A 16727-nucleotide genomic window follows, 5' to 3' on the forward strand; every position below is an offset into this window, starting at 1 on the left:
GCAGTGGCTGGCCCACGGTGGGGTGCGGCTGTGGGGCTTTCCCTGAACATGGGAGGCAGCATGGTGCTCCAGGTTAGCTTAGAGGAGCCGTGGAGCAGGGCATCCACTGTCAGGCACCCGGCACCAGCCTTGCAGTGGGCTTCACATAGGACATGCCCGGGGCACATCAGGGAGCAGACATTTCTCATTCCCAGAGCACATCTTCTCGGCTCAGGCCGAACCAGCACACAAACCTGTTTTGTTCTTTGCTGTGTGTGGTTTTTTTTAGTGTAATAATTGTATGTCGTTGGAAAGACATGTTCTCAGCGCTCCCCTGTCATACCCCTGCTGCCCTGCTCAGCTGGTCCTCATCCCTCCACGCTCCCATTACCTGCCTCCTGCCAAGGTCACCCGCTGTCCTTTGGAGAGGTGTGGGCTGTGTACAGCAGTGGGACCCGCCTGTGGGGTGGAACAGCAGGCCCCTGGGAGGAAATGGGACTGTGGTGCTCTTGATTTCCCTTGCCCGCCCCCGGGTGTGTGTGTCAGGGGATAGGAGCTTTGAAAGGGAGACAAGATTCTGTTGTCCTCCTGGAGTCTGCCTCCCTATCAGGATTCCTTTTCTAGTGACCCACACACCTGCTGGTCTGAGTGCCCAGGGTACTTGTCAGGGCCTGGAACAACCTCTACCCCTATCCTTAATATCGGCATGTGCAATGTGTGCCCTCGGGCTCAAGGAGTGAATGCCCACGAGCGTGTGTGTGTGTGTACAGGTGTGGATACACACAGGCCCCGGGCTCCTCGGGGCACACGAGGGCCTTCTCTGCCCCTGGGCCTCATGGGTATCATGCCCCAGCAGAGTGGAGTTAAATAACCCAGTATCCTGAGAGAACAGCTAGCTGCTCCTCTGCCTGTCACCGAAGGTCACCTCCTCCATCTCCTGTCCAGTTTAACCCAAACCTGCCCCATGCTTGCCTCTCAAGCTTAGGAATTCTCCCAGATCTCATGATTCTAAACTCTGGTTCTAGAACACTGGATATTTGTTGTAGAACAAGATACACTTGCCTCACTGTGTTTCCTACCTGAGGCTTCACTTGTCTCACTGTGTTTCTTACCTCAGCGTTCCTGGTAGCACAGTTTGGAAAAGGGTGAGGTAGAAAAAGTTATCCTTTTTGGCATTCTTTGCTATAATCCCGTGTGGGTGTTTCAAAGAGGGCCGTCTGCCTTTTGGAGGGGGGGTCCCAGCCACGTGGGATGCTGCTTTGGCTGTTTTCCCTCTGGGAGTTGGAGCCCAGAGAGGAGAGCTTGAGGGGACCAAAGCCTCCCGCGCTGCGTCTGCTCTGCCAACCTCCTGCCAAATTCCGAGATCTGAGGAAAGTTTATTCATCTTGCTTTCTCAGGGGAGCCCTGATTTCTCTTACCCCAGGTCCAGCATCCTCATCCAGGGGCCGGGTGGTTGATAAATGTGTGCAGGACACGAGGGAGGGGCCGGGCCTTGTCTGCACAGCCTGTGAAGGGCTTCCTTTCCAATCTGAAAAACAAAACGCCACGCTGGTGATGAATTGGGCCTGCAGACTGCCACCCGAGTGCTAAAGCCACCAACTGAAGAGTCACAGAATTTTCAACACCCTGGTGTTCAGATGCCAAAGCCCTGGTATTATCATACCCAATTTCCAAGGTCTTTCAGACCACACATGCAGAACCTTAGCTTTACAAAAGTCTCATTATATGTTAAATAAGGACCATGTCAGGACGCCTATGTGTACCATCTGAAACAGTCTCAAGCTTTAAGGTCAAAATCAAACAAAAAGCAAACAAAAGCTCTCATCTCATCTACCTTTTTAACTCCAAAAAAAGAAAAAACTTTTAAGGCTATGGCACTCCTAGGTATTTCCTCAAATGAGTTCAACACACCTGTCCACACAAACATCTACATGTAGATGTTACAGCAGCTGTATTCATGACTGCGAGAACCTGGAAGCACCCAAGATGCCTTCCAGTGGGTGAATGGGTAAATGAACTGTGGAATGCCCAGACAATGGAGTGTTACTCAGCTAAAAATAAACAAGCTAGTAGACCACGAAGAGAAAGGGGGAATTTTACATGCATGTGAGTAAGTGAGAGGAGCCCATCTGAAGAGGCTGCACACTGCATGATTCCAACTACAGGACATTCTGGGAAAAGCAAAATTATACAGACAGTAAAAAGATTGGCGGTTGCCAGGGGTTGGGGAGAGGGAAGGATGAATTGGCTGAGGACAGAGGATTTTTAGGGAGTGAAACGACTTCCTATGATATTACAATGGTGGCTCCAGGACATCAGACATTTGTCTAAACACCCAGAACGCACAGCACCAAGAGTGAACCCTAAAGTCACCTGTGGACTCTGCGTAACAATGATGTGTCAGTGTGGGGTTATCCATTGTAACAAATACCCCACAGGGTGTACGTGCTACATTTGTTACACTGCACGGTCCTTTGGGGAGGCGTGGGCTGTGTCCACCAATGAGACCAGCTTGTGAGGTGGAAACGCAGGCACCTGGGAGGAAAGGGGACCGTGGTGCACTTTACCCCCTGCCCAGGGAGTCCTCTGTGTGTGCATCAGGGGACAGGAAAGGGAAACAGGATTGTGTTGTCCTCTTGGGCCCTGTCTCTCCACCAGGATTCTTTTTCCAGTGCCCCACATGCCCGCTGGCCTGAGTGCCCAGGGTACGTTTCTGGGCCTGGAACACCCCCACCCCATCCTTAATAGGAACGTGTGCAGTGATAGCATGCCGGAGGAGGGGGTGTCTGGGAAAGCTCTCTACCTTCCTCTCCATTCCGCTCTGAACCTAGAGCTGGCCCCCCCTCCAAAATAATCTCATTTTTAGAAAACGGTGCAACGGTGTTCATCAAGGGAACCCAGGCTCCCACAGCTGGGCTCACTGTCTCTAGCCCTGCTAGCAGCCCTGGGCTGTGGTCGGAACATTCTTAGGCCCACGGTAACTGTACCCTACTCTCTCCCCAGCACTGCAGAGAGCGGCCCCGGTCCATGGTAGTCATCGAGGTGTTCACCCCTGTGGTGCAGCGAATCCTCAAGCATAACATGGTGAGTTCCCCCTGCCCCAACACCCAGACCCCAGCGCCCAGTGCATGAGGCCCCGTGCACCTACCTGGCCTTTTGTGTTGGCACAGGTTTGGGGGATAGGATTGGCCCAGCCTGACAGCCAGGAACTGGGGTTGAGATTCTGGTTAAGGAGTTTTGGGGGTTTTGTACAGCTTGTCCTCCATTATGGCAACAGGAAGAATCTTTTCGCAGTACATAAGAATTACGAAAAGACCGTGGCTGGAGGAGAAGAGGAAAGCCTCCCAGGGAGAATAGGCCCAAATAATGTCTGTAGATGCCTTGCCCTCAAGGACCCAGAGCATAACTTCTCACTCCTTTAGTGTGGGCTGTGCACAGCGAGGTCCTTCCAGAGAGCACTATATGGAAGGGGGCAAGAGTCGCCTTGCAGTGGAGAAAACAGACACACCCAGACTCAGTCAGATGATCAAGGTCAACATCAACAACAATAAGCCAATTTGACAGAATTTCTCCTTGATATGATGTATAAAAACTACATTTGACCTCTATGGTCTTCCTCCCAGTAACCCATCACCCCATTGCAATCATGAGAAAAACATCAGACAAATCCCAAGAACGGGACAATCTACAAAGTACCTGGCCAATCCTCCCCACGGTCAAGGTCATCAAAAACAAGGAGATTCTAGGAAACTGTCACAGCTCAGAGGAGTCTACGGGGCATGACGACTAAATGTCATTTGGGGCCCTCCATGGAGTCCCAGAATCGAAGAGGGACATGAAGGCAAAACTGAGGAAATCTGAATAAAGCATGGCCTTTAATTTTTTTTTTTTTTAAATACAAAGGCAAGGTTTACTTGCACACTTACAGTGGGTGGGGTGCTTGTAATCTGTGTGGCCCCTTGGTGTTCCCTCATCATTCCAGGGACAGCAGCAAATGCCATTATTTGCCCTGTACGACACAAGGAAACTGAGGCTTAGCTAGGTCCACTAAGTGGCCACAGGGGCCACAGGTAGGAATAAGAATAACATCTTTCTGCAGATGTTTATTGAACACTTTCTTAGAGTCAAGAGTGTGACGCTCTTTGAGTGTATTGTGTCATTAACCCTCGTGCCCTTCCCATGACATCTGTGCACAGGAGGAATCTGGGACCCAGAAAGGCAGGACAGGAAAGGCAGGGTCTGATGAGCAGCTGTGGGTGCTCCTGGGGGGAGCTAAGGAGCAGACAGCCTGAGGCCAGGGTTCCTAGTCACATGTTGTACTGAGCCAGCCACCACCTTAGACTTTAGAGCCTCCTGGAGCGTGTGAAAACAACTGAAAAAGGGTAATCACAAATCATTTCGCTTGTGATGTAGCTTGCCTGTCTCCACATCATAGCCCTGAAGAATACTGTATCACCTACAGCCCCTTCCCCAGTCAGGAGTGGAAGTGCATGATACATGTGCTCCTCTACCCCTTCCATACTCATGGCAGACATCATTAATCAATTACAGCACTCTTCCTGTAGAGCCAGAGATAGCATCAGACTGTTTCCCCGCCTGCTTTCCAGGCCACCACTACCAACTGAATCGTGTTAGTACCATAATGAACACTATGTACCATTCTCTACCCTCAGCGATTGCAAACCATAATTGAATTGTTGCTGATTTCTGAGCCCCTCCTAGATTTGGGGTAAATTCATTTCTTGTTTTCAGAACACAGGGGAGAGGGACACCCTGTGCAGTTCTTTCTCCAGGACAAGGAGACTTCCCACTGGGGGATAGGAAGGGGTTTCTGCCTTAATTTGGGTGCTCATAGTTTCAAGGGGGAGATCTTTCTGGCTTTGGCCACCTGGGAGGAAAGGGGCCCTACTCGTTAACTTTAAAATCACTGCGGGTGTAGTGTATGGGGAGGGCCGTGCCATGTTGGAGTTCAGAGCAAAGGTTCTTCAGGTTTTCTTGCAAAGGACCTTAACTTGTCAATGGCAGAGCCATACCCCCAGGACATACTTGGCAGGGGAATGCCTCTTGAGGCACATAAACATTTTTGCATATTCCATGTTAGTCAATAAACCATTTCATAAGGGTTCCTTGGGGACATCTGACTTCAAAGGGAAAAAATTCAGAATTCAGACAGCCTCTCAGGGCTTCACCATACAACGCCTCTCTTGTATTTGGTTAGTTTTATGGGCCTGGAGTGTTGACCATGTAATAATTTTCTCTATAAAAATCAGAACAACTCTCGGCAGACCCAGAATTTATAGTATCTGTGGCGGTCTGGCAGAGAGTAGGGACCCTCAGCCATGAGTCCTCACCTCATTTGTAACGAGTACCCCCTAAGTGATCCCAGGTGTCTGGGGATGCTTTAACACACCCAGATCCCACCTTGTTCTTGGCGCCTACTAATTACACACCATGAGTGGTGGCGTCAGAGGAAAACTGCAGGGAGAACCGAGGAGGATCCGCCCCTCGTGTAGAAGAACAGACTGTATTAAACAGTGATTATGGCCATGCCAGGCACGGGAAGACCTGATCTCGTGGAATTCTGACAACACAGGCGGTGGGCGAGATAGAGCTTTGACATTCACTCATTGAATGCTCCCTGATGCTTAATGAGTGGCCATGGGTCAGCAGCACCGTTCTGGAGCTGGCGCTCTCAGCTGGTGTGGGGGTCAGGTCTCTGGCTAAGGAGCATAAGCCATGAGCCTGTTGGGGTAGCATGAACAGTGACTTCTCTTCACCCCAAATACAGTGTTTTTCCTTAAGGAGGCTCTCAGATATTTAGGAAACGGGGGAACATAGCCACAGTGCTGTTGTGGGATTTGGGGGCTCCCCCGTTCCGAGTGTATCTCTTGCAAATATGTTATGTGCCCCATTTCATGGATGAGCAAACTGAAGCTTTGAGAGTCTCAAAGAACGTTCCTTGCTAGACCGAGATAAAAAGTAGAAACAAAAGGAAGCAGTTCTTTAGTATGTTCCTCTGGAGATTCAATCCAAATAAAGCGCCAAACTGCGTTGTGAAGAACGGCCATGTGTCTCTGTGCCCCCATGCCCCTCGGGGTGTTCTTGTGGCAAAGGAGGCAAGAAGACATGGCTGTGGTCCCCAGTGGACCACCAGGTAATCTGACCTCCAGTTTTCCAAGGGGATTATATTTTTCAGAGGCTGCTGAATGTTTATTTCCATGGAAATGACCTTGATTATTCAAAACTCCAGTAGTTAAGATGACAGTTACCTAAGTCTCTGTTGAAGCAGTTCATAGAATCATAAAACCCTAATGGTGGAAGGGGCTAGAGATCGCTTCTGTGGACCCTCATTCCATAGTGGGGACCGTGAGGCCCAGAGACGGGCGTGGCAGCCCAAAGCCAGATGAAATACTTGTGAGGCAGATGAACTGGCTCCGGGTCTCTGCTTCCCTCTTTATGTAGCGGGACAGGTGAGTGAAGGCTCTCTCCACTGTCTCTTGAGGACCCAGTTCAGCCCCTTTGACTCCACGTGAAGAAGCCTCCAGTGGCTCTAGAAACTCTCCTGGGAGCTCGCGGGAGGGCATGATAGGAACGGGTTCCACTCAGAGCTTTCATGCCAGCTTCGGGGTCAGTTAGACCTGAAGGGGTCTCTACTTCTTTTCTACAGCTTAGAGTCCTGATTCAGGCTGCTCTCTTTAAAAAACAGGTTCCACTGAGATGGGTACAGAGGGACAGGTCTGGAGACTCTAGGCTCCCCTCCGTGTCTTGCTGGTCAGCCACATCACTTTTATGGAGGGTCTGGGCAGGGCCGTGCCGCTCCTGACTGGCCGGACACAGCCCGAGGGGCTGGCAGTCCCAGCACCTCCCCAGCCCTAGCCACAACTCTGGAAATGAATGTGGCAGCCAGATTCACAGGCCCCTGTCCAGCCCATGCCTCTCTCCTCTGCTCCTGGCAAGCCCCAAGCCCGCCACTGGGCTGGGTGCCGCCTTCCTGCCTCCTGGCAGAGCTCGCTGTGGCGTGGCCCCTGTCTTCCTGACACCTGGAAGAGGCCGAGCACAGCAGCCACCAGTTATGGCCCTCGGCCGGCACGGGTAGGGTCCCTGTGTCCTTGACCTGGCCCCTCGACAGAGCGCCACAGTGGACCCTTTAGTTCCGGGGGGCTGGTGGATGGAGACGCGCAGGCACTGCTTTCCCTAGTGTGGCACAGATGGGGCCTCCCACCAGGGCCGTCGCCCTGTCCCCTCATGATAGTGACACATGCCAGTGCCTCTCCTGCCACTAATGCCTGGTGCATGCACACGCGCCTAGGCTCCTCATTGCACATGCATGCCTCTGTCTACACCAGCCTCTCACAAACACACATCCATTCACACCCACCTCTCTCACTCACTGCCTTCCACACCCACCTCACACTTCCACACCCACCTCACACTCTCCTTCCACACCCACCTCTCACCTTCCACACCCACCTCACACTTCCACACCCACCTCACACTTCCACACCCACCTCTCACACTCTCGTCCTTCTACACCCACCTCTCTCACCTCCTTCCACACTCACGTCTCACCTTCCACACCCACCTCTCACACTCGCCTCCTTCCACACCCACCTCACACTCTCCTCCTTCCACACCCACCTCACACACACCTTCCACACCCACCTCACACACACCTTCCACACCCACCTCACACTTCCACACCCACCTCACACTTCCACACCCACCTCTCACACTCTCCTCCTTCTACACCCACCTCTCTCACCTCCTTCCACACTCACCTCTCACCTTCCACACCCACCTCTCACACTTGCCTCCTTCCACATCCACCTCACACCTCCACACCCAGCTCTCACACTCTCCTCCTTGTACACCCACCTCTCTCACCTCCTTCCACAGCCACCTCTCACCTTCCACACCCACCTCTCACACTCACCTCCTTCCACATCCACCTCACACCTCCACACACACCTCTCTCACCTCCTTCCACATCCACCTCACACCTCCATACCCACCTATCACACCTCCACACCCACATATCACACTCACCTCCTTCCACATCCACCTCACACCTCCATACCCACCTATCACACCTCCACACCCACATATCACACTCACCTCCTTCCACATCCACCTCACACCTCCATACCCACCTATCACACCTCCACACCCACATATCACACTCACCTCCTTCCACATCCACCTCACACCTCCATACCCACCTATCACACCTCCACACCCACATATCACACTCACCTCCTTCCACATCCACCTCACACTCACCTCCACACCCCTGTCACACTGACCTCCTTCCACATCCACCTCTCTCACCTCCTTCCACACCCACCTCACACTCACCTTCCACACCCACCTCTCTCCTCCTTCCACACCCACCTCATGCTCTCCTCCTTCCACACCCACCTCACACTCACCTCCTTCCACACCCACCTCACACTCACCTCCTTTCACACCCACGTCTCACACACCTCCTTCCACACTCCACATCCCCGTCAGAAGCACCCTCTCTTGTCTCCCCAGCCTTTCTGGCTCTCTTTTGTCTTTCTCATCTCATTTGTCCCGCACGTGCGTTTTGAGGGTGGCTTTCTCTACAGCCAAAAGCACCTGCTCATCAGATGGTCCTTCAGAGCGGAAGTGCAGGTGTCACGGTGCCGTTCTTTGAAGTAGACGCCACCTGTCCTTTCGAGAGGGTTGGCGTTTCCCCATTGCCTTCCCCATCGACAGCTCCAGGCAGAGCCGGGTCCTGCCCTTCCTTCCGGTGTCATGGCTGCCCTGGGCTCCTGCCCTGCCTGGCACCATCCCCTGACTCCTGTCCTCTGCTCTCTCTGCAGGACTTTGGGAAGTGCCCGCGACTGAGGCTGTTTACTCAGGAGTACATCCTTGCCTTGAACGAGCTCAACGCGGGGATGGAAGTGGTGAAGAAGTTCATTCAGAGGTGGGTCTTCAGCGCGACGCCCCTCTTTAGCCTCGGAGCCACTTTCTTCTCTGATCCTGTTTCCTCAGATATCCCTGGGGGCTGTTGTGTAATTAAATGAAGACTCCCTCTATGAGGAAGCCCCTAGCCCACTGCACGGTGCCCGATAGGAGCTCAGAAAACGGCGGTGGACCTCAGCAACACTACTGTTTCCTCAGGTCCCACGACCCCTCGGGCTGTGGGCGCCATGTGTTTAGGACTCACGCCCACCCCTGGTGGTCCCAGAGCATCGACGGGTGCTTGAACAATCACCCCTAAAACATAACCCACAGGAAGCCAAATATTCTTGCTCCTCACTCACTTTTGGTACTTGGGGTTGGTGTTTTGGTTTTGGTTTTTTTTTTTTTGGAGGAGGCTTGTTTTTGCTTTTTTTTAATTTTAAATTTTCTCTCCGTGCTCCAGTTTCCTCATCTGTAACACAAGAACCATAGTACCCATCGCCCAGTTAGTGCGATGCTCCAGTGATTAGTAGACACAACACACAGAGAACGCTGCAGAAGTCTCGTGTCAGGCCAAGCTGCCATCATTCTTGTTCTTCTCATCTTTTTTGTTTGTTTTGAGATGGAGTCTCGCTCTGTCACCCAGGCTGGAGTGCAGTGGCTCGATCTCGGCTCACTGCAACCTTCGGCTCCCGGGTTCAAGCAATTCTCCTGCCTCAGCCTCCCAAGTAGCTGGGATTGCAGGCACGTGTTAGCATGCCTGGCTAATTTTTGTATTTTTAGTAGAGACAGGGTTTCACCGTGTTGGCCAGGCTGGTCTCGAACTCCTGACCTCAGGAGATCCACCTACTTCGGCCTCCCAAAGTGCTGGGATTACAGGCGTGAGCCACTGCCCCCAGACTCTTCTCATCTTTTAAGAAAATCACAATAACCCATTTAAAAAAGTTCTGAAACTACATATTTCCTAAATATGCTCACCTGGAACTCACGAAGCCGTTTGAGGGTGGCTTTGTGACATGCCCTCAGGCCAGAGCCCTGGTGACACCACCCAGCTGTGGTTTGCAACATCTTGTCAGGTTAGGCCATTCTTAGTGACAGCAGCCTTGATGGCAACTTCCCAGAAATGGTACAGCTATTATCCTTAGGACCACAAAAATAGCCATGACAAGTAATAATTAGTGGCACTTATTGAGGACTTATTGACTATGCTGCTGACTGTATGCTAAGCCGAAATGACCCTCATCATTTTTCTTCCAAAGCAGGACATGTTTGAAAGTAGAATGAGGTGTTAGGAATAATTATTCCTGAACCACCAGGTGTAAGCATGACTGTCCCAGGACATATGGCCACCATTTGCTAGGTCTGTCCGTGAATTAGAAAAGCTGGTCCTAACTGTACCCCCCGAGGAGGTGGCCGCTGTCCTCATTTTATAGCTGCAGAAACAGGGTGGAGAGTTTAGGAGGTTTCCAAGGCCACTCGGGTTTGAACCCAGGAACCCTGGATCTGGAGTGCACAGCCAGGAGCTTTGCCTTCTGCTGCCTGCACGTGGCACAGACGGGACCCAAATCCTGGTGCCACCAATTGCACAGCAAAGGCTCTCAGAGCCCCCCAAGCGGTGCTAGCAGAGCGGGCAGTCCTGTACCTGGCCCTCCCTTGTCCCCTTTCCCCTGTCTGTGGGCCTCACTCCTGCAGGCTTCTCACCCCGGCCCTCTGCTTTTTTCCAGCATGCACGGCCCCACAGGGCATTGCCCCCACCCCCGGGTCCTGCCCAACCTGGTGGCCGTGTGCCTGGCTGCCATCTACTCCTGCTATGAAGAGTTCATCAACAGGTCAGTGGCTGAACCACTGCCACCCAGAGGGCTTGGGAGGGGCAAACTGTCATCCCCATCATGGGCAGAGTCACCAAGAACTGACCAGGCCGGAGAGGTGGAGTAGCTGTTTACTGGGCAGACTTCATGGTGTATTTGCCAGTTCCCCTGGGCCCAGAACCCAGGGATGCTGCTGAAGAAGCAAGCACTGAGTCAGCACCGCAACTGCAAGGCTGTTAGAGCTGCTTGGCTTTAGGGACAGATGTTTTATGCTGAAGATCTCTCGCCACCAGAGAGGTATGACACACTGGTGTGTGTGTGAATGTGTGCACATGGGTATACAAATGCATGTGTGAACTGTACACATACATGTGACTGTGTGTACGTGTGTGCACATGGAGGTGTGAATATGTGCCCGTTGTTGGGGACAAGGGTTGACAGTAAGGTTTAGCCTGTCTGGTCTTGCCTTTGAGAACACAGGCTTTTGCCCATGATTTGCATGGTTTTATTTTTTCGATACAGGGTCTCACTCTGTCACTTAGGCTGTGCTGGAATACAGCGGTGCAGTCATAGCTCACTGCAGCCTCAAACTCCTGGACTCAAGCAGTCCTCCCACCTCAGCCTCCCAAGTAGCTAGGATCACAGGCACATGCCACCACTCATGGCTAATATTTAAAAATTTTTTTGTAAAGACAGGATCTTGCTATGTTACCCAGACTGGCCTCAAACTCCTGGGCTTAAGCAGTCTTCCCACTTTGACCTCCCAGAATGCTGAGGTTACAGGCGTGAGCCACTGCACCTGTTTTTCTTGAGCGCCTGCCGTGTGCTTGACACAATTTCAGTGCTAGAGAGCGAGCAAGATCACAAATTCCCTGCTCTTTTGGGGCTTCCATTCTACCAGGAAGAGATCATGTACAAGTAAATGTGCAAGATCATGTCAGAGGGTAAGAAAAACCATGCGAGCAATAAAACCAAGTGGTGGGGTAGCAAGTGACTGGAAGAGGTGAGGCAGGGTCTCCGCCTGGCTTTGGAGCCTCCAAAAGGAAACTCCAAGACCAGCGTTTGGGTGGAAGTGGCTTCCTAGGAAGATGGTCCCAGGAAACACTGGGGGACAGGGAAGGAAGGACAGCAGTAAAGTATGAATTAATAAGCAGATGTGGCTGGGTGCGGTGGCTCACACCTATAATCCCAGCACTTTGGGAGGCCAAGGCAGGCAGATCACTTGAGGTCAGGAGTTCGAGTCCAGCCTGGCCAACATGGTGAAACCCCGTCTCTACTAAAAAAATACAAAAATTAGCCGGGCGTGGTGGCACATGACTGTACGCAGCTACTCAGGAGGCTGAGGCAGGAGAATAGCTTGAACCTGGGAGGCAGAGGTTGCAGTGAGCCAAGATCATACCACTGCACTCCAGCCTGGGCAACAGAGTGAGACTTCTTCTCAAAAATAAATAAATAAATAAGCAAGCAAGCAATCAGGTGACCACTTCGGGCTGCTGGCATGCACTCCCACTGTGCCCCAGGAGGCCATGCAGAGCACACTGAGAATTGCTGTGCTGAGATTGCTCAGCCAAGGCTGGCTGTGCTGGGGGAGTCACTCACCAGCTCCCATCCCTCGCTGGCTGAGAACTGCTCCCGGGATGCAGACTGATGCAGATGCCATTACTTTATGGGGAACTTTCTGCAGTGACCTCTGGTGTCATTGGAGGGGATGTGACATGCAGAACGCAGTGGTCTCTGCTGCAGCCACCCAGTTGTTCAGGTGGTACACTGCACAACTCTAAGGAGACCAACATGAGTCCAGACCCTGCCAGAGCTAGGGATACGGCAGGAGGGTATTTCAGTCTTTTCTCAAAACGAAGGCGGTAGAGCATTCGGAGTCGCTGAAAACCTGGCAGGGGCCACTTCTCAAACAAATGCCATACTGCTGAGATCTTGGGAAGGGGCAGGAAAAGGCATTTGATAAATCAGGGGCTGCTTCCTTGCAGCAGGCCATGAGAGAGGGCCACTGTTTTAATGCCTTCAGCCTCAGGTCCCAACGTTCAAAGGGGACCATGTCCCACCTTGAATCACTTCCCTGATGAGAAAGAAGTGCAGGGACTCCAGGGGCCAGAATGTGGAGATGGGAGGCTGCTCATTCCCAAGGGCTTGTTCTGGAGCTGACAACACGGTGAGGCAAAAAGAGGAGAAAACGGAAGCCAGAGGGTAGTGCCAGGCCTGCACTTTTTACATTTTTAGTAGAGACAGGGTTTCACCATGTTAGCCAGGATGGTCTCAATCTCCTGACCTCGTGATCTGCCCACCTTGGCCTCCCAAAGTGCTGGGATTACAGGCGTGAGCCACCGCGCCTGGCCTACAGTATTTAAGTTATGCCCAGAGTGTGCAGGAGTCAGCTCACCCATTTCTTTTGGGAACACGTCCCTTCCAAGTTCTGTAATGATATCATGTCGGTAGCTTGAAGTAGCTGTGGTGGGAGTATTTACACGAAAGAAATTGGTAAGCACTGCAGATCAGGGCTTCTTCCTTTTTTTGAGACAGAGCTTCGCTCTTGTCGCCCAGGCTGGAGTGCAGTGGCACAATCTTGGCTCGCTGCAGCCTCCACCTCCTGGGTTCAAGCGATTCTCCTGCCTCAGCTTCCTGAGTAGCTGGGATTACAGGTGTGGGCCACCACACCTGGCTAATCTTTGTATTTTTGGTAGAGATGGGGTTTTACTTTGTTGGCTAGGCTGGTCTCGAACTCCTGACCTCAAGTGATCTGCCCGCCTCGGCTTCCCAAAGTGCTGGAATTACAGGCGTGAGCCACTGCCCCCGGCCAGATCAGGGCTTCTTTCTTTGGAGAGTTGGTTGTTAGACATTTACCAGCGTACCTTGGGTTATATCTCAGGTTTTTTTTAAAAAAACAAACAAAAGGGTGCCCAGGACCCTCCCAGTGCCATTCTGATTTAATTAGGATGGCCCTGGCATCTGTTTTTGGAAGGAGCCTCAGGGAGGTGATATTTACGTTGATACCTCCTGGCTGTTCTCCAGGTAAGAAGCAGGAAGAAGGTGACCCAGGGAGAGAACCACACGGGCAAAGGCCTGGCAGTGATGAGTGAAGGTGCCATTGGTCACAATGATTTTGTTTTTGTTTTTTGGATTTTTTTGGAAACAGTTTCACTCTGTCACCCAAGCTGGAGTGCAGTGGCGCAATCTCTGCTCACTGCAACCTCTGCATCCTGTGTTGAAGCAATTTTCATGCCTCAGCCACCCAAATAGCTGGGATTACAGGTGTGCACCACCACACCTGGCTAATTTTTATTTTATTTTATTTTATTTATTTATTTATTTGTATTTTTAGTAGAGATGGGATTTTGCCATGTTGGCCAGACTAGTGTCAAACTCCTGGCCTCAAGTGAAATTCCCCCCTCAGCCTCCAAAAGTGCTGGGATTACAGGGGTGAGCCACCGTGCCCATCTACAATGTTTTTGTATCTATGGGTCCTTGAACCACTACTTCAGAATCACCTGGACTGCTTTAAAATAGATTCCTGGCTGCAGTATTTCTGGGGTATGGCCCAGGAGTCTGCATTCTGAACAAACTGCACAAGTCATTCTGCTGCACGCTGAATGTGGAGGTCCCTGCGGGGGAGGAGCCAAAGGAAATCCAGTGTGACTGGAGCAGAGAGAAGGAAAGGGAAGCAAAAGATGGAGTTGGAGAGAGAAGCAGCGCTGGGCCATGAGTAGGCAGCTTCTCACACCTCCTAGTGCCTGGGACTCTCTAGGGCTTGGCATTAAAATGAAGATTCGGATTCAGCAGGTCTGGGGCAGGACCTGAGACTCTGCTTGTGTCACAAGCTCTCAGGCGAAGCTGTGGGCTGGGGATCGCACTGTAAGTAGCGGGGCTGTCCTGGGTTTCAGTGGCAGAACTTTTATCCTGGGAGCGTTGGAGAGTCCATAGTGGGTTGTAAGTGGAGAAGGGACGTGATGGGATTTCAGTTCCATTCCCCTCTGGCTGCTGCTGTGAGGAGGATGGAGTAGGGGGCAGATGTGACCCTGGGGAACTGTTAGGTGGCTGTGGCAAGGAGATGCCAGGTTGGAGGCTGGCGAGGGTGAGACAGTGCCTGCTGCCTCCCGCCCACCCTGGCTCAGCCATGCTGAGCCCCGTCGGAGCCCACGTTAGCTTGGGTTCCAGCTGATGCCATAAGTTTCCTGGATGTCACCCAGAGAAGCACGATACTGCCAACACGTTTCTTGGGCTCAGGTCCATGACGCCCCCTCAGTCAGTCCCTTCAAGATAAAGCCCGTCATGTCCTCCAGGCCATCCACAGTGCTCTTTGTGGGCAAATGTACACAATGTACTCACACTGAAAAGAACAGACAGCTTGACCCAGGTTAGCATGGCTCTCTCGAAAATCACCAATCTGAGCCAAACAGCCTTGAAAATCCACTTTTAAAACCCAGCAAAGGCAAACAAAGAGAAATGGAGTGTTGAGCACTTGGGGAGCAAATCAGATCTGAACCAAAGAATTTAGGTCTCTCCCCATCACAGACCACACACAAGTTTTTATCAACGATAGAATTCTCGGACTTCAGCCGGCGGATTATTTGTCCCAGCAAAGCTGAAAGTATATTTATTAAACACCCTTGGTGGGCTCAGCTCGGGCCTGGTTTCTGTCATGTGCTGGATCCACTCAGACCCTTCCTGTGCATGGGGCTCAAGTTCTGCACACAGCCCTTGGAAGGGCTACTCACAGGCTCCCTCCCACCCCTTCCCCCAGCCACAACAATTCCCCAAGCGGAATGCCCGCAGTGTGGCTCTGTCCTCAAGCCTGGGAGCCCCTTTAGAGGCACAGGATCCATGCCTGTGACACATCTGGGGAAGGACTAGATAAGCAGCTGTTCTCAATCATGCCATTGTGCTCGAAGTCTTGGATTAGTGGATCTCAACCTTGACCACACACATGAGGAACCTTAAAAATTGCTCATGTCCAGGTCCCACCCTGGAGATTCCTGTCTAACTGGGCTTTGGGATGTTTAGAAGTATACCCAGGGGATCCTGGTGTCCAGCCAGGGGTGGAAAGCTTTGGTTTAGGAGGAGTTCGAGGGTAGGAAGGGCAAGAGTAGCAGGAAGAAATCAAGGAAGACTTCCTGGAGGAGGGGACCTGCACAGATCTTAGGGGACCTTGGAAGCCAACCTAGTTAGAAGGATCCTGGGCTTTGGGGTCTGGGAGATCTGGTTTCAAATCCCATCTCCATCAACTCATGGGCTGTTTAATTAGGGGTAGATCATTTGACTTCTGAGACTGTCTTTCCTCGCCTGTGGCACACAGACAGGAATCCCTGTTCAGTGATGTCTGTGGGCATCTGTATGACTGCACTTAGCACTGTGCCGGCCATGGGCACCAGCAGAGGAACCCATTGATGGTACTACTGTCCCTTACAACAATGCACCTCCCAGGCAACTGGGCACCTTGGGAAGCACTCAGTCAGAGGAGGGACTTTAACCAGGTCAAGGCTCTGACAGGTCCTGCCGTTAAGAGGCCTAATGTCATCTTGTTTGCCCCAGCATTTCCCTAACAAATGTGAGATTAATAATGCCATAGAGCCCCTTTCTGAGTTAACACCTGTTAACACCTTGTGCAGGCTTCTGTTCCTCCGGGCAGTCGGAGATGCTGTGCCTGGAAGGTTACCCAGGAGGAGTGGGGGTTCTGCAGACAGGAGGGCTAGACTCCAGGGCCCAGACTGGAATTCTGGGGTTTGGGATCCCATTGAAGTGGGTTCCCAGGAGGAGGGCAGATACTGAGCTTGCTCACTTTGGGGGCAGGAGAGCAGAGTCCTGGAGGACATTGTGGCATGAGGTCAGGGATTGGAGGGTAGTTAAACCACAGGAAGCAACTAAAAGCAAAATAGTAGATCCCGTTGGCTTATCAAGAAAGTGGCCAGTGGTGTTTTGGTGGAGAATGCCAAGAGCCTTATGGCTGTCATGTAGAGATCAGCATCCACTCAGTCGGTCAGCAAATGTTTATTGAGCGCCTGT

At 52.0% G+C, this 16727-nt stretch overlaps 1 protein-coding gene across 4 annotated transcripts in view; it reads left to right on the forward strand.

The window, feature by feature from the left end:
• The window catches only part of CMIP (c-Maf inducing protein), a 266897-nt gene that overhangs the window by 216624 nt on the left and 33546 nt on the right, over positions 1-16727 (forward strand). For all 4 annotated transcript variants that reach the window (XM_050773197.1, XM_050773200.1, XM_050773198.1 and 1 more), the window contains 3 exons: positions 2983-3063; positions 8826-8929; positions 10632-10736. In XM_050773197.1, coding sequence (XP_050629154.1) covers positions 2983-3063; positions 8826-8929; positions 10632-10736 — 290 coding nt within the window. The remainder of the gene's footprint in view (positions 1-2982; positions 3064-8825; positions 8930-10631; positions 10737-16727) is intronic.

Source organism: Macaca thibetana, chromosome 20 (genome assembly GCF_024542745.1).
Source record: "Macaca thibetana thibetana isolate TM-01 chromosome 20, ASM2454274v1, whole genome shotgun sequence".
NCBI lineage: Eukaryota > Metazoa > Chordata > Mammalia > Primates > Cercopithecidae > Macaca > Macaca thibetana.